This window comes from Blennius ocellaris (genome assembly GCF_963422515.1).
Source record: "Blennius ocellaris genome assembly, chromosome: 19".
NCBI lineage: Eukaryota > Metazoa > Chordata > Actinopteri > Blenniiformes > Blenniidae > Blennius > Blennius ocellaris.
Window position 1 is genome coordinate 17,168,196 of NC_137668.1, and position 22,028 is coordinate 17,190,223.

Genomic DNA, 22,028 nt, shown 5'->3' on the forward strand with positions numbered 1-22,028 from the left:
TTTAGTTTAAAAAAAATGAAAAGTGCCAAGTGCATCCAAGTTTTAACTAAGAGAGTAGGAAAAGTAACATTTCACACTGTAAAAATGCTGTAAGTGCAAAAATCCTTCAAATTGGTCAATTGGCTATCGAAAAACAATCATTTGTTTGAGGACTACAAATCCATCAAGGCCTGACAGCTAGCTACTAAAGCTAATGTGATGACCTGAAGGCCGTCTCCATGGCAACACAAATAAACAACTGCCATTTTAATTCTACTTTATCACTATTACTTGTATTTTGTTGATACTTTTTCACTAGTATTGTTGTTATTAGACACATATACGTATCACCGAGCGGCAGCTACACTCAAAATTAATTCAGAAATGTTCTAATTATGTTTAATCTCCTTTGTTATCTGTGTTTAAATATGGCGGAAGTATTTTTAACTAGCAGAGTGGGAAAAGTAACATTTCAAACTGTATTTTCACCCAGAAGCTTTAGAAAGAGTTACATTTGTTGCATTTCGGTTTATTTTAATCATTTATCTTACATTGGATTATCCTGAAGCTATTGAATTGTGGTTGATGTTCATTAAATAAATTCAGTCATTTCTGATGTTAAGAACTATTAGTGCCAGTGTCTATGTCATTATTCTTGTAACATGTTTGGCTTTAAAGTGACTGTGAACCTCATTCTGATATTCAACGCTTTTCCCATCTCCAGAATGGACATTTTCAATTACATTTTGGGGGAAGAGTTCGCTCCAGACCCGGTCCCACCATTGCAACAAGCCTCTGGTCCTCTGGCTGAGTATGTTTACACATTCTGTTGTTTTTAAATCATTCTGTATTCTTTAAGTTACTGAAAAACTCCAAATACATTCAAGTTTTAACTAAGAGAGTGTGAAAAGTAACATTTCACACTGTGCATTTCCACTCAGCGTTTCTTGTTACAGCGATTTAGTTGTGATTTGTGTTTATTAGAAAATAAATCATACATTGTGGTGTGCACCTGAGAGGGAGGTTCTCCCAACCAGAATGGAGTGGGTGTGTCGGGCACGTGGTGTGGTGTTGATAGTGGGAGGTGTTTATAAGGGGTAGTACGGTGACACAGGGGGTTGGTTATCTGACAGGTGAACTGTCAGACGGTTGGAGAAAATAAAGGAAAAAGCGACTCGACTCCTTCGTCCGTCTCCTCTTTCTCCGCCTCCACATTGGTGACCCTGACAAGCGAACATGTCGACCGGAGCCAGCAGCAGTGCAATCCCCGGCGGCGCGGCGGCCGGTGCGCCCGTGGTGTACGCCGCAGCGGTAAAATTACCGGAGTTTTGGCCACATCATCCGGAACCGTGGTTCCAGCACATCGAGGCGCAGTTCCACCTCCGAGGAGTCACGGCCGACGACACCAAGTATTACCACGTCGTGGCAGCTCTGGACTCTTCCACCACCCGCCGAGTGATGGGGCTGCTCCGGGACCCGCCGGCGCAAGGAAAGTACGCCGCCCTCAAGACTCTGCTCCTGCGGCTGTTCCAGATTCCCGACGCCGAGCGAGCCGAGCGTCTCCTGTCTCTCAACGGCTTGGGAGACAGTAAACCAACGGAGCTGATGGAGAACATGTTGGCGCTGCGGGGATCGGGGGACGCGGAGTTCCTGTTTATCCACCTGTTTCTGCGTCAACTCCCAGCTCCGGTCCGCACGGCGCTGGCGAGTTCTCCACTCGTGCACACAAAGGACTATCGGGGGCTGGCGGAAGAGGCAGACAAGCTCCTGCTCGCATCACGGCAGTACGGAGTGCATGCAGTCCTGCCGGAGCCACCGGAACACCGGCCGGAGGAGGAAGCGCAGTTTGCGGTCGGGACGATTACGGATCGGCGCAGGAATGACAACCAGCTGTGTTTTTTTCACCGGCGGTTCGGGAGCAGAGCCAAGCGCTGCACGCCGCCCTGCTCCTTCTCTGTGCAGGGAAACGCCAGACCCGGCACTCGTTAGCAGCCATGAGCGCCGGGGACATCGGAACGCTGCTCTTCATTAAAGACTCTGTATCCGGGAGGCGCTTCCTCGTGGATACCGGGGCCCAGCGGAGCATCATTCCCGCCTCCTTCACCGACGTCGAGAGCGGCGGTAAAGGGCCGCCTCTGGATGCTGCGAACGGGACTTCCATCCGCACATTTGGCACCAGGTTCGTGAATGTGTGTTTTAATGGCCGTCAGTTCGGATGGGATTTTGTGATGGCTGCTGTGTCCGTGCCCATCCTGGGAGCAGATTTTTTGTGTGCGCATGGACTCCTGGTGGACATGGTGAATCGCCGCCTAGTGGACGCCGTCTCATTCTCCTCCTTCTCCTGCACGTTGGGGAAAGGAGAAGCGGTGTCCCTTGCTAATATCTTGGCTTCGGGGGATGTGTACCAGCGGCTCCTGGCAGAGTTTCCTGAACTGACAGTCCCCACGTTTTCAGCAGCCGTAGTCAAACACGGAGTGGAACATTATATCCCCACGGCTGGGCCGCCGGTGTTTGCTCGCCCCCGCCGACTGGATGCGGCAAAGCTGGCGATTGCTAAGGAGGAGTTTGCCACTATGGAGAGACTGGGTATCGTGCGGCGCTCTGACAGCCCGTGGGCATCCCCCTTGCATATGGTCCCAAAATCTGATGGGAGTTGGAGGCCTTGTGGGGATTTTCGACGCCTTAATACAGTCACGGCACATGATCGGTACCCTGTTCCGCACATCCAAGACTTTTCTGTCCACCTGGCAGGGAAGGTAATATTTTCCAAGGTGGATCTGGTGAGAGGCTACCACCAGGTGCCAGTCCACCCGCAGGATGTAGCCAAAACTGCAGTGATCACACCTTTTGGACTATTTGAGTTTCTGCGGATGCCATTTGGTTTGAAAGGTGCAGCACAAACGTTCCAGCGCTTGATGGACTCCGTCTTAAGGGGCTTACCTTTCCTATTCATCTACCTGGATGACATCCTGGTGGCCAGCGCCTCGCCCGCGGAGCACCTGCTACACCTGCGTCAGCTTTTTGAAAGACTGCAGGAGCATGGACTGATCGTGAACCCAGCTAAGTGTTGTTTTGGACTCTCAGAGATTGACTTTCTGGGCCACCATGTGGCAGCACTGGGAGTGGTGCCCTTACCGGCTAAGGTGAAAGCAATCACTGCTTTTCCACGCCCAAAGACCATCAGGGCACTGCAGGAGTTCCTGGGCATGGTGAACTTTTACAACCGCTTCATCAGACATGCAGCTCAGCTGATGCGGCCTCTTTATGAAGCCCTGAGGGGCGGAAAGGCCAAGCAGGACGTGAACTGGTCCACAGAGAGGATCCTGGCTTTCGAAAAGGCCAAGGCTGCGCTCTCCAACACCGCCATGCTGGCCCACCCATCTCCCACGGCACCGGTAGCGCTCACCACCGATGCCTCGGACTACGCAGTGGGCGCAGTATGTGAACAATGGGTGGCTGGAGCCTGGCAGCCTCTGGCGTTTTTCAGCAAACAACTGCGCGACAACGAGAGGAAGTACAGCACATTCGACAGAGAACTTTTGGCTCTTTTCCTCGCTGTCCGCCATTTTAGGTTCCTGTTGGAAGGTCGGCGGTTTACTGCCTTTGTGGACCACAAGCCCCTCACCTTCGCCATGTCCAAGACCTCGGAGCCATGGTCTGGGCGGCAGCAGCGCCACCTTTCTGCCATTTCCGAGTTCACCACAGACATTCAGCACGTGGCTGGAAAAAGCAATGCTGTGGCCGACTGCCTCTCCCGGGCACACGTGGACTCTGTGCACCTTGGGGTGGACTACACTGCCATGGCCAGCGACCAGCAGGTGGACTCTGACATCCAGGCCTTCAGGACAGCCACCACAGGTCTACAACTGCAGGATTTGCTGTTCCACGACGATGGTGCCACACTCCTCTGCGACGTGTCTACAGGTCAGCCCCGCCCCATGGTACCTGCTGGCTGGAGACGGCAGGTTTTTGATGCTGTTCATGCCCTATCGCATCCAGGCGTGAGAGCATCGGTGAAGCTAGTGGGGGCAAAGTTTGTCTGGCCGGGCCTCAAGAAGGACGTCAGGAGCTGGGCAGCCTCCTGTGTGGCGTGTCAGCGGGCCAAGGTACAGCGTCACACCAAAGCCCCCCTAGAACCGTTCCTGGTCCCGGAACGGAGGTTTGACCATGTGCATCTGGACTTGGTGGGTCCGCTGCCTCCCTCCCAAGGCTTCACTCACCTCCTCACCATGGTGGACAGGACCACCAGGTGGCCAGAGGTGGTCCCGCTGGCTTCAACAACGTCGGCAGAGGTAGCTCGCGCTTTTATAGCCACCTGGGTGGCACGGTTCGGCACGCCCTTGGACGTCACTTCGGACAGAGGCTCCCAGTTCACGTCTGAGCTGTGGACAGAGGTGGCTAAAGGCCTGGGAGTGCAGCTGCACCGGACGACGGCATTCAACCCACAGGCCAATGGACTTTGTGAGAGGTTCCATCGCACAATGAAGGCCGCGCTCCGAGCCACACTCACAGACAGCAACTGGGCTGACCGACTGCCATGGGTCATGTTGGGCCTGCGTTCGGCTCCGAAGGAAGATCTCCAGTCATCGTCTGCGGAGCTGGTGTTGGGGCAGCCACTACGGGTCCCCGGAGAGTTCCTGCCACAGCCATCTGAACCCTGGGGGGTCACAGCAGGACGACCAAGGTTCAACGGCGCAGTCCACACCTTCGACCCGGTCCCAGTTCATCACTGCCTTCCCCGGTCATACGTCCCAAAAACCCTGATGACAGCCAAATATGTCTTTATCAGACATGACGCTCACCGTTCCCCACTTCAGCCGCCGTATGACGGCCCCTTTCATGTCCTGGAGGCAGGGACAAAGAACTTTGTGGTGGACATGGGGGGTAAACGGGTCCGGGTTTCACTGGACCGCCTGAAGCCGGCCCACACCATGCCGGAGCAGCCGGTGGAGGTGGCACAGCCTCCAAGACGTGGGCGCCCCCCCAAGTCGTCAGCTGCCACAGCGCCTGCACCTGCAGTAACCCCGGTGCCGGTACCTGCACCTCCTCCTGCACCTCCTCCTGTGGTGGTGCAGCGCAGCCGATATGGTCGGCTGTGCAGACCACCCAAGTGGGACTAAAGAAAAAAAAAAAAAATGCTTTTTGTAGTAGTACCATTCTGATTGTTCGGGGGGGGCCTGTGTGGTGTGCACCTGAGAGGGAGGTTCTCCCAACCAGAATGGAGTGGGTGTGTCGGGCACGTGGTGTGGTGTTGATAGTGGGAGGTGTTTATAAGGGGTAGTACGGTGACACAGGGGGTTGGTTATCTGACAGGTGAACTGTCAGACGGTTGGAGAAAATAAAGGAAAAAGCGACTCGACTCCTTCGTCCGTCTCCTCTTTCTCCGCCTCCACAACATTCAGTCTTTTCTGATGTTAATAACTGTTAGTTCCAGTGTTTGCATCATTATTCTTGCCACAGTTTTTTTACTGTGAGCCTCATCCTAATGTTCAATGCTCTTTCTGTCTCTCGGATTCACTTTGATGACAACCTGAAAAGTTTTCTGGAGGAATGGCATCAGGGGAAGCTCCTCCCAATCGAGCCCGATGCCCTCCGTCAGCTGGACGTTGGCCAAGCTGGCGTGGGACAGGTGAGACGTTCAGTCACTGGAACTTATAGCTGCGATTTCACTTGTTAAGACGTTGAAGATGGAGAACAATGTGGGACTCTGATTGATAAATGATATCTCTTTTAATTACACAACAAAATACGCTTTTGAAAAAAGACACATTTGATCCAAATGAGATTGAATTTAATACAAGGGATTATTTAACCGGTTAATCAGTCAACAAAACTAAACTTTCCTCCTGCAAGTAGCCTTTAAATTCCACCTCACTCTGTGTGTATCGCCTCATGATTAATCAAAGTGATCTGGTTTCTCCTGGTGTTGATCTTTACAGTCTCAACTTGTGCAACTTGTGCTTTTAACACTTTTCTTTTGTCTCCAGTCTGTTGAAGGTCAGGCTGAAGGGGGCCCGAGTCCCGCCCCCCCTGCTGCTCCTCCGACTCCCGTACCCTCCACCTCGAGGTGAGTCCCACTGTCCATTTCTGGCTCTAAATACACTTCTGGCTGTTTGTACCTACATGAACATCAATACATTCAGTTTATTTACCAGAGCTTTACTTCAAGCTCTGAGTCATTGCTCAGCGACAAAACCTCCGTTTATTAAGTGTCAGTGAGGCCTGACTGTGAATCACATGTTGGAGTGTAACACCAGACATCCTATTACACGTCCATTTATGTTTGAAGTCTTCCTGAATGCTTGCTCTGAACATTTGTTTTTGGTTCCTGCAGGAAACGAAAACATCCTCACCTGACCAATCACGAGCCGCACATTAAAAAGCCTCCCAACGCATTCATGCTATTTTTAAAAGAGCAGAGAGCCATCGCTGCAGCAGCGATCGGGACAAAGGGGAGTGCGGCCGTGAACGCCGAGGTCGGAAGGAGGGTGAGTTGTCGGCTCCTACATGTTGGAGCTACAAATTCACTACTCATATTTAGAAGCTGGCTTCTCGTTGTGTGTGCTGACAACGTGTTGTCGTCTCTCCACAGTGGAAGGCATTGTCACAAGAGGGGCAGCAGCGCTATTATGAGTTGGCCAAAGCTGAGGCAGAGTGCCACGCCGACAGGCATCCTGGCTGGTCGACGGCGTCAAATTATGTAGGAACTCTCTCCTCACCTAAAACTCATAAATGTTCACAAGACATCAATGAAACTGCTAAACAGTTTTAGTTTTTTTAATCAACTTAGTGATTAAACGTATTTTCTATTTTTAGGGCAAAAAACGACCACGGAGGAGAGGGCGACAACAACAGCCTCTCAACCCTCCTCCGACGCCGGTGGTGCCTGTCGCGTGGTTCTATGTGTCAAGTGATGGGCAGGTCCATCAGCTGCAGAACATTGCTGGCTATTTTGCAGCAAACGAACAGCTCCCCGCTGCCGCCCCACCTCAGCAGTGACAAATTAAAAAATAAAAATTCACTCTCATTCTCTCATTTGTTTTTATTACCATACGACGAGTAGCATTCTTTTGTACTTTATATTCATTGTTTAAACCTTATGATTGTTGATGTTTTGTAGCACAAAAAAAACTCACAAATCCACAACAGTGGATAAACTTTATTTTGTGGTTTTTCTTCAAGTGTGTGTCTGCTAAGAGTCGTCGCTTCAGCTTCAGTGAACATGTTTTCTCGTCTACATTCCTATTTTAATTTGAACGCAGCATCATCCTTGCCACTTCTACTCCTTTTTTGTACCAGTGATATTTACACGATTTGAATTTGACGCTGAAAATTGAGGCAATAGTAACGCAGTGCAGCAAACTGGACTCATAAACAAAAAGACAGGGATGAAATTGAAATCTAAAGCTAAAGAGAATAAGAAGCATGACAGCATTTCAAAGAACAATGTAATTAAATCCTCTCAGCGTGTTTAAAGAAAGCCTTTCAAATCCAAATGTACCCATGAAGCTCTTCTTCTCGTCTTTTGCGATGCGGGCAGCCAAAACCAGGCCGATCCCGGAGGAGCAGCTCACTAGGAGCAGCTAGTGAAAAACAGTGGAGATATACCGTGGCCTTGGTGTCAAGAATCATGACATCATCAGGAGCCAGGTCCAACTGTGATATTTCAGCAGGAACCTCCTCCACCTAGTCATAGAAACAAACACTAATAGTCTACAATTGTAGCCTGTCTATATGTTGTAAAGACTTAAAAACTGCAATGATAGTGATTTTGGCCTTTGACCTAATGGCCAGAACACATTAGATATTCATCTGCCCAATCAGGAGAAATTCCTTGGAGACTTTTTAAAGGCGATGCATGAGCAGTAACCCAGACTCTTAACTCTTCAAGGATTCAATATGTTAAAACTGTCCTCTCCTTTTACACAAAGTTTCCAAATACATCTAACTTTTCCTTTCTTTTAGAAATCCTGTAAAAGTAAATATTTATCTGTCCTCTGGATGGCGCCATTACATTAAAATGCATTCTTACGTTTGGCTCGACTCACCAGTCCACAATGAGGGAAATATCAATAAGCTAGAAAGCCACACGAAGCCGTATTTAAACGTGGGTTTTACAACTTTAACACTAAAATGAGAGTGTTTTGTACATGCAGCTTTTCTGTACAGATTCTCACTTTTGAGATGATGCAGCCGGAGACATACATAACGTTTTTTATAAGTCAAATGTACATAAGGGTGAACTGCTTTTGTCCACAGGCGATTCCCCACTTAAAAGCAAGACAGAACATAAACTCTTTTCACAATAAAAACACTCATCCTGTGTTCTTTTGTGTGAACATCCATGTTCAAAGCAGCTCAATGTGGCTTTCAGCGTCTTCACATGGTTTCTAATGCAGAAAGTAGAACGGTGGAGAACATCAGCAATTATACCACAGACCATGCTGCAATTTGAAACTAAAGGAGCCTCAGAGAGGTTCAAGTATTAAATACAAAACATTGTAAATATTGAATTAGACAGCCTTTAACAAAAGAAAGCCCTGTAAAATTATGTCAAAGAGAAATTGACCTTTATTTATTAGTTCTGATTAAACACTTCAAAGTAAGGTAGCAGATTACCATATATATATATATATATATATATATATATATATCCTTCAACCTGCAGATCTGGTCCAATGATGTCCAGCTCACTGTCCTGTTTCTGGGCCCTTTTTTATATTAATGTTAATCATAATATTCTGATCATATGTTATATATCTTATTTGATTGTGCATCCTGTGTTGGACACACCTGATCCATAATGCGTCATACAGAAACTAAAACTCTACAGATGACATGTCAGAAATCAGGTTCATGGTGAATGTTTTGATCCAAATAACAAAACGGGTATTGTGTAATTTCCATGTTTTTATCCTTGTATTTTATAATTACATTATTTTACGGGCCTGCGACAATGGACATAAACATCTTGTATCCAGTGAGCAGTTCTGAATTTCCCTTTCTTGTTTGGGAACTTTGGGTTTCTCTTTCACCCTGGAGACCGAGAAGGTTTTTACCAATCGGATTATTTTACGTTCAAAATTGGCAGGTTGAACCATCCAATCAAAACAGCGAAAAGACAAAAGTGGGCGGGTACAACAGACAAGTCTATATAAAAGAAAGGGGGCTGGGCTTGTTTGTACAGTAGGTTCCGTTGTTTAGAGGAGAATAGAGGTGTTGTTGAGGTAATCGACGATTTGCAGCAACTCTAACCCGTTCTGTTAGATCACCAGCTTTATTTTAATCTTTTACTCGTTTTTTTCCCCTCGATCGAGTCGCTGAGAAAAAAGGCGACTTGGTCCCGCTAATCCAGATCGCTTTGGTAAAATCAGGTCGAAAGGGATGCCGCTGCAGACAGACTCCGACGTACGACAACTGTCCCTGGATTTAATCTCGTCGCATTTAATCGGGAAGAGCAGTTTTTGCATAAGTTTAAAAGGCCTCAGAATAACTCCCTTTCGACCGAGTGCTTTCGGAAGATGCTTGAACGCGAGTGCTGCGAATTAATAGCTCGGCTGGCGAACTGAAGACAGGAGCGTCAACAGCAGGAAGAAAAAAAAACCCGAAGCTAACAGCTAACTTGACATTAGCTGGTCAACAACAAAGCGCGGCTCGTTTAATCTCCGACTAACAGTCCGAGGAAAGGCTCGAGTATCAAACCACAGAGCCGACCGACGTTTGACCTGCTGGATTCTGTCTGTGCTGAAATTATAGGTAAGTGTCTTAAAATATTTTTTCCTGGTTGCTAAATTGATGTCGCGAACCAGGAAGAAAGACGATTAACTTGGGTGGGGGAGGGGCGGCGGGTTGTGCAAGAGGAAATAATGTTTTGATGTAGGAAAAAAAATCCTTTACATATTAACAGACCGTCAAACATTCATAGCTGTACTCTATTTTCTTTATTATGATTTCTATTACGACGGCTGCACTGGACGACTTGTCCTGCTGCCAGGTAACGGTTACCTTGGCATCGAGACGTAATCTGGAGATATTTTTGGAATGTTTCTGCTTTAGAATAATGACAAACATCATAATTATCTCGGATCAGATTGTTAATTCTTATTCATTATTATAATGCGTGACTGATGTAATTGTGTACTACTTGCTTAGCCTGTGAGGAACATCTGTAATATGCATGTACTAATGCATTTCCACATATTCGACCTGTCAGTTGGACTGCACTGGATTCTGTAAACAACGGATCATATTTAATTCGGTTTCATCAGTACATCATATCTGGTGTCAACAGAGCAGAAGTCAGAAGCTACGTATCTGGATTGAACAAGAAAAATCTGCATGTATGGTTTTGATGGATTACTAATCACACAATTCCAATAGTTAAAAAAAAAAAACGAAAGCAATTGAGTTTTATAATCTCTTTGGCATGTGTTGGCACTCCTGAGACGGTCCAGTACATAAAACTAATGAAGACCTTTGGAGTACAAGTGCATTTTGTCCTAGTAAGACTTGCTAACAGAACTTTTTTGTTTGCTTACAGACAGCAATGAAACTGTTGGAAAACTCCAGCTTTGAAGCCCTCAGCTCCCGGCTGTGTGTGGAAATGGGGGACTCTCGCATCCTCGGCAGGTACGAGTCAGAAATGGACACTAACCGACTGTAATTTGAATGTTGGGCAATCATAAATCCCTTATCAGACTGTTTCGGTTCGTCGCCTTCCAAAGAGCTGTACCACTTCAGCACAGGAGTCTTTAAATATACATAAACAGGCAAACGCACACTAATCCCTGATGCACAGACTTCCATTCTAGGTGACTGATAGCTTTACAGTTTAAATTTGTGTAGAGTAGATTTACTGGCTTAACGGGAGCAACAGTTGTTGAGGCCCAGTCATTAAGTTAATGTAAAAACCATGACTGTTTTCGAAAAGCAACTTCTTGCCTGGTTGAAATTTACACAGCGGAGTGAGAGTATGAGAGGTACGGCTGGTAGCTCACACTGCTCATAAACGGGGTAGTAGGGCGAGCAATGTGTTGCACAATATCACGATAACAAATTACTACACTTGAAGTCCCACTTTCAGAGTCAGGATGGAAAGTTAATAAATAACAACAGTGATGTTATGTAAAGCTGGAGGATAGGCTGTTGGTTTGCTTGCATAAAGGGCAGTGGGTTGTACAGATATGCAGCCCAGCCTGTGTGGGGGTGGTGAAGCGACGCTTCGGTGTCTGTTGTGACAAAGAGTGATGCAGATGCAGTCAGTCGGGTGACCGTCAGGTGGAGTGTGTGGTGTATGTACACACGCATGGTGACACTGCATGATGGCCGAGTGCTTCTGGGGCTGCCAGGCTGCCTGCTCAGACTGCTTAGGAGATTAGTGAGGCAGCAGGCCGGGAGCTAATAGTGTGCGCGTTCAGCTTCCAGCACATTTATGGTATTTCCTGCAGGCTTGTAAAGAAGAACTGGAATAATGTGAAATTGTACTCAGTAGTGTGACTCTTAGACATTGCACAGTGCTTCAAATATGCACATTTTAACAAATGAAGCACAAGTCCAATTCTAACTAAATAGATTATGAAGTGGGAATATATCAGTAGGTATAATAATAATAATAATAATGATGTAGTGTTTGTGATCTCCTCAGAGTCCTCGGGTTACCCGCGGTGTTTAGGCGGCCGGTCAGCTGTGTTGTGGTGAAATACCAGGGCATCTATTTCCACTCCGTCGTCCTCCGATGCTCCTATATTTAGATTGTCGGGATAGTCTGCCTACTGAGACCCTTTCCAATCCTGAGTTGCAAAACCTTTTGCTCTTATATAACCTTGAGAGGTAGGAGTGGCAAAATAAACAAGTGCACAGCAGCCTCTCACGTATCGGTATCGGTATCGGCAGCGTCTGACCTAGAAACATGACGGAGCACGCAGGACATTTTAGCACCCAGCTGTCAGGTGTTCATACAGATAGGAGTGGAAACATACGACCTCTTATCAACAGACAGACTGCGAGCTCGCTGGATGCGTTTGGTATTTAAACTGTGATGGGGCGGGGGGGGGCTGATGTGACACTCTTCATCTCAATGCTGCAGGGGCCTGAAATATATCAAACACAAATGTTGGATGGATTAGTCCAGGAATTCTTCAACACAATGGCTAATTATTGCAACCTCAGTAGAAAAGAATTCAATTTATGTAACAACTTTAGAAATATGTGAACCGTCTCTTTTCCCATGCATGCAAGACAATTCAAATGATCTAATTACACAAACATCGGCTAAATGACATCACAGAAACTCCAGAGGTATTTTTAAATAGAATGTAAAATCCTTATTTAAATTTGTTTTGAATTGGAAACTTGTTTAAAAGGTGTTTATATTCGGGCTTCTTCTTTTGTGTGTGACAGGATCGAGAGCTACTCCTGTAAGATGGCAGGAGACGACAAACACATGTTTAAGCAGTTCTGCCAGGAGGGGGAGCCACACGTCCTGGAGGCCCTCTCTCCCCCACAGTCCACGAGCGCCACCAGCCCCTCACAGTCAGTACTGCAGCTCCTGTCTGGTGCCTGGAAATGAGGTTTCTGGCTTTCTGTGGAGTGTATTTAACTTGTTTGTGGCGTGTGCAGGCTGGGCAAGAGCAGCGAGGATGGAGAGAACCCTCTGAGTGACAAGTGTTGCAGGAAGACCCTCTTCTACCTCATCACCACCCTCAACGAGTCCTTCAGGCCGGACTACGACTTCAGCGCGGCACGGGCCCACGAGTTCAGCCGCGAGCCCAGCCTCAACTGGGTCAGTGCGTCTCCCTGCAGGCGGCTTCTCGTCCCAACAGACGGGAGTGTCTCGCGCCCTGATCTTACCGATTACTGACTGGCATTCGTCTCCAGGTGGCGAATGCAGTGAACAGCAGCCTGTTCTCTGCCGTGGGGGAGGTGTTCAACTCCCTGGGGCCTGAGCTGTGGAACGCCATGGACCAGGAGATCAACCTGCAGGGCTGCGACATTTACAGGTAGCAGATTGCTTTAAGTTAGAAGTGTAAGAATATCGCGCTTTTTTCTTTTTCTTTCATAATTTTAGCTTATTAATAGTCATGTATTTTCCAAATACACCCTTTTTAAGATTTAATTGACATTTCTTTTTGTTGTAAATTAAAAAAAAAACTGATTTGAGCTTTTATTTTGTACCTTGTGAGTGTGACAGTGACTAACAAAACACTTGACTTTATTGTAATTCTTTCAGTTGCATCTATAGATTGCAGGAAGTTGCTCGATTTAAATCAAAAGGAAGCTTTCATAGAATGTAACTTCTGTTCGTAGCTACAACCCAGATCTGGACTCGGACCCTTTCGGCGAGGAAGGCAGTCTGTGGTCCTTCAATTACTTATTCTACAACAAGAAGCTGAAGCGGATTGTGTTCTTCACGTGTCGCTCCATCAGGTAGGTAACTGCAACACTTCTCACCACTACTTCTCAGATCAGGTGGATTTTAGAAACGCTCTAACTGAAAGAGTTTGACCATTGAAATCATTTGTTTCTGCAGCGTCCTGAGCAGCTATGGTCATGGTTGTCTCGACAACGAGTTGGACATGGAGCTGGAGGATGAAGAGGAGATGGATGGCTTCTGTGAGGACAGGTGAGACATGATCGAAATCTTTTGTAGGACATGGCAGCAGTTTGAAGTTAAATGAGTTCGTAACTCGTGGTCCTTCCTCTTCCCCTCAGGTGCCCCAGAGCTCTGTGCGTGTAGACGTCAGACACGCCTCAGCCAAAGATGTTCCATCTTGGCATTTTCCTTCAGCCATTTCTTCGCTCCATTTACTTCTTATGTCGTTGTTTTTCTTCGTGGGATGTGGCCGCCTCGTCCAAAGTCATCTTCACACTTTAGACTTAATGCATGTCCTTCTCGTCAGCCGGCAGCGGACTCTGCATCGGTGGTAGTGAACGATCTGTGATGGTCCCCTGGTGATTCTCCCAAGTATACGTTTGTTTTTGTTTTTTTCTTCCTGCCCGACCCGGAGCTCGAGACGTTCAGCCCAGCTTCTCCAAAGAGACCACTTCATGGACGCTCAAGCTGAAGGTCTGCTGGGAAACGAAAAGACTGTCGAGAGGTTGGGTTGCTTGTTAATGATGTCACAAAGAGGAGTCCAGAAAACACCAGCATCTATGAAAAACTGATTGAAGTTTTGATATCCCCCACCTGGAAATGGGCCCGGTTCCTAAAGAGACTGAGTGATCAGCCGAGAGCTCTTCTGTTCCTCAACTTTAGCTGCTTTCTGTTGCTCTCCCTGTGTGAAGTTACTGTGAGAACTTTTTATTTTCAAATTAAAATGTTTCATTTATTACTGAAGCTTGTTCCATCTTTACCCCGTGTGCTCGTCTGTAACTTTCTAACAGAACAAGGAAAGTCCTGATGACGGGGCCGCAGCTTTGAAAGCATAACTGCACTCAAGCATTTACTATAGTTCCTTTGCGTGTTGTCTAAATTCAGTATTTTTTTTTTTTTTTTTATTGCCCAGATTTAACCCCACTCATCCCCGAACCTATCAATGCCAGTGTTTTTTCTTTGCCCATTACCTCGGCACAAAGGCTTCAGTGAAAAGTGAATGTATGGTCCAGTTTGAAAGACAGAAACAAGAGATTCCTTTTGTAGAAGTTGATGCTTCCCTATATACTCTTTAAAAAGTAGGTTGGAGTTTTGTGTCTTTTATCAACTGCTCTGTGCTTCGTTTGACCAGCCAATATATTGCAGCTGTGAATAAAACTGGTGTTTGGATCAGCGCAGCTTCAGCGTGTGTCTTTCAAAACAAATGAGGGATCTGCAACATGTTTACCCAAAGAAACTTGGGAGTCTTTTTTTTGTGAATGAAAGTAAAAAGGTGTTTATGCCACTGCCAGTCCTCATTCAACACTGAACAGGGCTAAAGCCTTTTTCAATACCACTTTCACTGCGGCCTAAAATCCCATTGAACACAAGTCTTTGTCTGTTTGCAGAGCGACATCAATGGATCAAAACATAAAGCTAAATGTGCTTCATTTCTGCAGAGGCTTTTTTTTGTACAAATAGTCATGGCTGTGTGGTACATCAATTTTCTCATTTAACAAAGGTCACATGTCTTACATCTTTAGATTGTGGTTGGAAGCAAAACAAGTCATTCCATCCCTTCAGTTGATATTACCTCGATATACACTTCAATTTACATTTTCATGTGTAAACACTGTCCTAACAGAGAAAATCACAGGTCAAAGTCCAAAACAAACTTTTATTGGAAATGAAGCTGAAATACAGTACATGACCCGGACTGAACGTCACCACACAGTATGTGATCGGTTTCCTTGCTTTGTGAGCGCAAGGTAAAAAGCTGTGAACCTCAAAGCTGCGGCGTTCTGGGGGGCTGCACGCTTCACTTTCTCACTGCTGGTGTAAAAAGAACCTTCCTCACAAAATATCCAGAGACACAGAGGAACACCTCCCCCCCCCCCCCCTCCCGACCCTGATGGTTCAGTTCTTTTTTCCTTTTTCACTCTGACTTGATGAAATGCACCTCCTCCTTTTTTGGCCACTGCAGAACTTGTAGAAGGTTTACAAGGTTTCAAAGTGACACGTGCATAGATCTGTCAGCAAGTTTGAGGAATTCTTTTTCCAGGTTAGAGATGGGAAAAGGAGTAAAAAAAAAAAAAGTCACAGGCAGCCCTCCATACACTGGGAACAGCTCGGTTAAGGCTGAGGATCAAGTATTAGAACTATGTAACGGCCATTAAGCTCATGTTTATGCTACAGAACAACCGAGTGAACACTCGGCTTCCCATAAAAGTGTGTCACCTGTTTGAAGGCCAGTCGTTCTGATCCCTTTGTTTCAAAAGTATAAAAAAGGTGGAGTATGAGTTAAAAGAGATGAGGAGGCAGAAATCGGCAACCTTCCGTTGATACAAAACAGGACTCGGTACCAACTCGCACAGATGTGCGTCAACGAAGAGGAAATAAAATTAAATAAGCCATAATGCATACCTTAAAAAAAAACAGCGCATTTACATTTAAAATACTGTTAATAAAACTGAGCGTTGTACTTGCATTTAAAACCATGTTGTAGCGGTTAAGTTTGTTTCTTATGAGGATACACAAAGGAAAAATAATTGCATGCTAATGCTGTGAATGATACCATTCTGCACAATAATGCCCAAGTACAGGCTCACAGGTAATAAAATAGGACTCTGTAGTTTCCCATGATTCAATGTGGCACCAGTAAGGTCTTTTTTTTTTTTTTTTAGTTCAAAAACAACCACCAACAGTAGTAGCTTATGAAACTGAAATCAAACGTAACGGATATCAATAGCTGTGCTGAGAGTCAGAAGACGTCATGAGAACTTTATGAGTTATTGTGCAGTGTAACAAACACTTCCACCAAAACAACCTCCACAATACTGTTTTGTGACAAATCAACTAAAAAAAAAAAAAAAAAAGCCACAACAGACCTGGTCCGTGTCTGGACTTTGGCTTCTGGTATCCTCTGATCTGACTGTAATGCAAGGTGATCTCTATGTAGTGTCACTGGTGGGAGAGTCCTCTCCTCTGCGATGAGAGTCTGATTTAAAGGTCTCTTCCTTATTCCTGCTGACCAGGACGAGCACCAGCTCCACAGAGACTATCCCTCTGTGGAGGAGTGTCGATGCAGCGTTCCAAAATTTGTCATTTAAAAAAAACAAGAACAGAGAAGAAGTAAACGATAAGCCAACATGTTGTGCCACCGCGGGGCGGTGGTGCAGGTAGACAGGCCATCGCAGGCAGAGACGGGGGCTATCTGAGTCCAGCTCTGGAGGTCATCCACTCAAGGCCTTGGCACAGTCTGGGGAAAGAGGGACAGAGATTAGTGCTGGGAAGACAAGAATTAGGGAGACCGTTTCTTCCAGGGAGGACATTTATTTCCCATCCTGACAGCAGAAATAAGAAGTATACATTACAAACGTGTAATTTTGGAAAACAGCAGCTCTGGATTTTCTTTGCAAGTGTGGGGCAGGCTGCGCTCCTAGAGTGACGTTTTGCCACTACTATTTTGTCCTAATTCGTGAGGGGACAAAAATAGATCTGAGCAGCCAACAACAATGTGGAGAAGAAGAAAAAAAAAAAGTCTTGATGGGCCATACTCTCACACTCAAATAACCTAATCTGGTTTCAGTGTGAACAGATGGGATGGAAGCACGACAGATGAACCGATCCACCAGCTGTGTCACAGCTGGTTGAGCCATTACTATTATTACTCTAAATATCTGAGCCTTTTATAAACATTGTGATGCATGAACAGAAAAATCTTTCATGTTATAGTCAATGCTGATGATTTCTTGGCGCTCTAAAGCCAGAAGGAACAGTGACATCTGGTGGGTTGCAGAGGTCAGTGCAGTTTAAAATCTGAAATTAAAAAGCTCAGCATGTGACTTTAAACTATACAACATCACAAAATGGTAGTTTTTTTTCTTTGTAGATTTCTAAACAAATAAAATGAAATGTGTGTATCCTAGCTGTGGCTTCGGGGGAGCTCAGCAGCTGGACGAGGGTGGGGTCTTGATAGTATTTCAGTGTGCATTATAGAGTATATTTAAACTATTGACTTTATCACTTGTGCAGAATCAGCAGCCGTGTCTTACCCCTCTCCTGTCAGTGCGCAGCAGGACTGTATGTGCCAGGGGTGGTCTTTGATGGAGCTCAGCGTGAGGTATTTGGAGATCTCGGCCGCAGACATGCAGTCCTTCATATCCTGCTTATTGGCAAATATCAACACAGCTGCTTTCCGCAGGTCCTGAGGGAGATGGACGGAGAACAATGAAACTATGACCTCGCTCTCTCTGCCACCTTTTCAACCACAAGCTGTAAACAATTCCGCCTGGGAGACGTTAAGATGGGAGTTTTACCTCGTGAGCCAGCATCCTGTAGAGCTCCTCTTTAGAGATGGCCAGCCTCTCTCTGTCTGTGCTGTCCACCACCAGAATGATGAACTGCAGAGCAGAAAGGCACGAATCACACCCAGCAACCTCTTTTCAAAAGGACATTCACAGGCAATTAAATACAACATGGCAGGAGGTCACTTCCGGGCCCAGAGCCGCATCAATAAAGAGCAGAGGGCGCCGCTACACTAACAGCTCCTTTTTGAGATAAAATGAGAAAAAGAACCAACGTCTGAAGAGACGTGACAGACGTGACCTGAGAGGAAGCCAGAAAATGGACCAACATGTGACCCACATCTCAGTAGCTTCACATGACTGCGGTGTTGAAATGAAGAGAGGAAAACAAGTTACTCCAGTGAGGCCAGCATCCAATCTGCTCACACGCAAAACCATATTATCTTTGATGACGGGAAAATGCCTGAAAGTGAAAGTAGCAGGACTTTTCACATTTATTTGCCCCGCCTCGTTAAACTTGAAATAGAATCAGAAAACTTTAACCAAGTTTAGTTTATGGGGTTTACTTCAGTTGGCCCAATGTGACAGTTGCTTTCTTCATTACCGATAAGCAGTGTGAATTTGAAAATAATGCTTTAAAAGAACAATCACAACAAAGGTGGAACAAACATATAATAACGTATATACAAGGAGAAGAATTAGTTTTTGCTGAAGTTAAATAAACAGGAAAACCATCAAATGGAGACAAATGGGTTTAAAGAAGAAAATTAGCTTGAGAACTTCCTGAAAGTTGCAGCCATTTAACAAATTAGTTTACCATTAAAACATCAGTGTGAGTGTCAGACAGCAGTAAAAAAAAAAAAAAAAGTTTTATTGGTTTGTTTTGGTCTGACACAGTAAAAAAAAAAAAAAAAAAGTATATAAATGCAGAGAAATCTATTATTATACATGTTTACTTAAAATTTGAAAAAACAAAAACAAACAAACAACCTAGTTCATTTCATAGGAATTTTCTGACAACAAAGCAGAACAAAAGAGGACGAATCAGGTTGTGTATGTGTGGTCTGACAGGCCTATTTTAGCCCTTTACTGAATATCCCACGCCATGAATTGGGTTTGTGTTACTATTGTGAAACTCCCTCCAGGATCTCCCACACATCTGCCCCCACGGCGAGAGCAGCAGCTGACCCCCGGCTTTACATTTCAGACGCTTTTGTGATTGCGCTGACCTCTTGACTTTGGGCGGACCCCGCTGCCGTCTGCACTCTGAACAAACACGCCAGCTGCTGAGCTCGGAGGGGAAACAGTCCGGCGGAAAGAAGCTGCGTTTCTCACCTCTGTGTTGGAATAGTAGGTGTTCCAGGAGGACCTGAGGGACTCCTGCCCTCCGATGTCCCACATCAAGAAGTGTGTGTTCTTCACCACGATTTCCTCCACGTTGCTGCCGATGGTGGGCGATGTGTGGACCACCTCGTTCATCAAACTTGGGCAGAATCGTCGAGTGAGCATTTGCAAGCGGGCCCATTTTGAGAAGCTCACAAAAAATAGAAGTATCAGTACTTACAACTGGTAGAGGATAGTGGTTTTCCCTGCATTGTCGAGTCCCACGATGATCACTTTGTGCTCTGAAAAATGAACACAGACCATTCATTGGGATTCCCCCCCCTATAATCTGTAGGAAATTCAATTACCAGGAGGCAAAAAAAAAAAAAAAAGTGTGAACTAAAACATGTCAGTCAGTGTAAAAACATTACGTGGCACAGAAGGCATTCACGCCATTCACTATGGCACATTGAAAATCATAAAAGCTGAACTTCCTTCCTTCCTCGAGTCCTCCTGACCTCATTTTTCCCAAACATAGCGAGGACTACAGCAAGCCCTCTCCATTCATAAACCAGGCCACAACAACAGTGAGGGTTTTGATAACTGTGAAGCGAGGCAAACAGAGATGGAGCAAATACCAAATCAGAGCAGACACATTTGTGACAAAATAGCCCAGACGAGTGTTTTGACTCTTATGCCCTCCTGAGGCCTCCGTCTGCCCCAGAGGAAGGAAGTCTGCTCAGATGCCTCACAGTTCTGATGCTAAACCGTGCAGGGTTTTTAAAAGGACGCTACATGTGTATCGCTTCCTCAAAGAGGAGCTACCGAAAGTCCACTCGCTCAGCAAAAATTAACAGCTGAGCAAAAAAAAAAAACCCAAAGTCACTGTGAATTTAAAATGCTCATCCACACTTACAGTAACACCAGAAGATTTTACAAGTATCCCTAGTCCCGTCTGGTAAGTTTGGTCTCCGTCTGTCCACACTGCGTTGATTACGTGCATTTAGAGGCAACTTTGAGTCAGACGATTTCACTCAGTCCACACTGTAATCTCCTTAAGTGAGTGAAACTTGACACTGGGATCAGTGTAAGCCAGAGTTAGGGATGGTAAGTAGGTGTAGGTGTAGAGGCTGCCGTCCTCCAGGTCAGGCAGTATTACCACAGCGGTGAAAGAAGTTACCACCAAAGGCCTTGACACTAATTCTCTGTGAGATCAGGTTAAATTTCTGTGCTGAAAAGAAAAAAAACTGAATACAATGCGGTGGAAATTTAAGTTTTTAACTTGTTGCTCTGTGCACTAACAATTCTCTCCCTATATGGACTAGTTCAGACCTCTAGCTGACTATCATTTTGGACTGTCTTTTGTTTGTATAGCAAATATTGCCAGTGGGTGATAAGTCTAGACTGCAGCGAGGCCAGTTTTACACCCAAAGCAATGCATTACTATGATTCAGTCAAATTACTTCAATTAAAATGGGCTTTAGAAGGAGACCTCTCTGCATATTGTTTGTGTCTAGCTCCTGTTTCCATTTGGTGAATGCAGTGATGCTCAGCCCTACTTTCAGAGGTTTTTACTTCAGTTCTGCATGAACACCTGAAGGTCACAGCCAGCTCCTATCGCTTTCAGATAATTCTGCTGTGCAGAGACTTTTTCCAGAATATTTTAATTATTTTTAGTGCAGCCGATGATTGAATTCACATTCGCTCCCCAGTTACTCCTTATTATCAAACTGTTGAATGAGGGTTTTCCCCCCCTAAGAACTAACTACTTGTTGAATAGTGAGCTGTCCCGTCTTATTTGATGAATAATTTTCCAAGTACAATAACATGTTCACATTTACTAAAGAACATTCTTTTCAAATGTGTTGTTTTACACAGGGGCAATATTATCTGTAAGCTTGTGCAATCATTTCTGCTAAAATTACCCACATCTAGTACTAAAACGAGAATCCATAGTTCCTAACTCATTGTATTAAACGAGAAAGGAGCAACAGCTGCATGATTTGTGATTTTCCCGTGAGGCAAATCACTCAACGCACATCTGATTCTGAGTGAGGCCAGACTGAAAAAAAAAGAAACTCTCCATAAAGTGAAGAAAAATGTTTACACCCAAGTCCCAAAGAGAGGATTTGTGCTGACTGACAACTATGATACTTAAGGTAATCACGTTGGTTGACACACAGATTAATAGCAGCGGTGTCCGCTGACTGAGCTTGTCTGCAAAAGTGCCGTTGAACTGGTTGTTGTTGTCGTGCGAGTGGAACAAAGACGGTTCAGCTGGCAGGGCAGCCGGAGTGCTGAAGTCAAAAAGATGTGCGGCGAGATAATTCTCCCCCATCTGTTACCGCTGCTCACTTGGTGCTAACGGGCTAACACTTCTCATTATCCCCGCCTGAGCGGCTCGCTGGGGAGGGGGGTGAGTGAGCCGCAACAACGCCGTTCCCCGACCGACACCCACCTTGGTTACAGAAGAAGCTCCAGAGTTTGGCGAATATGAGGCCCATAGTTGTGGTGGATACCGACGTCTCTCTGTCCGTCCCGTACCGCGGCCGGGCAGCTCCGAGCTTCTCCGCTTCTTCGTCCGCACGGCGCAGTCCGCGGCTAGCTCACAATAGCTGGATGGTCTCTTTTCTGCACGGACTCCATGCGACCCGGTAACATCCAGAACGGAGCTGAGGAAGGGATAAACACGGTGGCGCGGTGACTTCTGACTACGGGCTGTCCGTGAAGCCTCCACAGAGTGTCCAGACCGGAGTGGTTGTTGGAGAGCAGCTCGGAGTTGGACTGCGCTGGTTGACGACTCCGCTCCCTCTGCCCGTTAGCTGCCAGCTCCGGTGCTACGGCGAGAA

The 22,028-nt window shown here is 45.9% G+C and overlaps 2 protein-coding genes across 2 annotated transcripts; one reads left to right on the forward strand and one right to left on the reverse strand.

The window, feature by feature from the left end:
* The first annotated feature begins 9,179 nt into the window (after positions 1 to 9,179).
* On the forward strand, positions 9,180 to 14,743 carry maf1b (MAF1 homolog, negative regulator of RNA polymerase III b). Its single transcript, XM_080515121.1, has 8 exons — positions 9,180 to 9,735; positions 10,520 to 10,608; positions 12,379 to 12,510; positions 12,598 to 12,760; positions 12,856 to 12,977; positions 13,285 to 13,404; positions 13,508 to 13,600; positions 13,690 to 14,743. The coding sequence occupies exons 2-8, from the start codon at positions 10,526 to 10,528 to the stop codon at positions 13,712 to 13,714; spliced, it is 738 nt and encodes a 245-aa protein (XP_080371247.1). The 5' UTR covers positions 9,180 to 9,735; positions 10,520 to 10,525; the 3' UTR covers positions 13,715 to 14,743.
* A 727-nt stretch (positions 14,744 to 15,470) lies between these two features.
* LOC308143953 (ADP-ribosylation factor-like protein 5B) lies at positions 15,471 to 21,971 on the reverse strand. Its single transcript, XM_080514913.1, has 6 exons — positions 21,638 to 21,971; positions 19,421 to 19,481; positions 19,192 to 19,339; positions 17,869 to 17,952; positions 17,605 to 17,756; positions 15,471 to 16,808 (listed from the first exon to the last, which is right to left on the reverse strand). The coding sequence occupies exons 1-6, from the start codon at positions 21,681 to 21,683 to the stop codon at positions 16,760 to 16,762; spliced, it is 540 nt and encodes a 179-aa protein (XP_080371039.1). The 5' UTR covers positions 21,684 to 21,971; the 3' UTR covers positions 15,471 to 16,759.
* Positions 21,972 to 22,028: the final 57 nt, after the last annotated feature.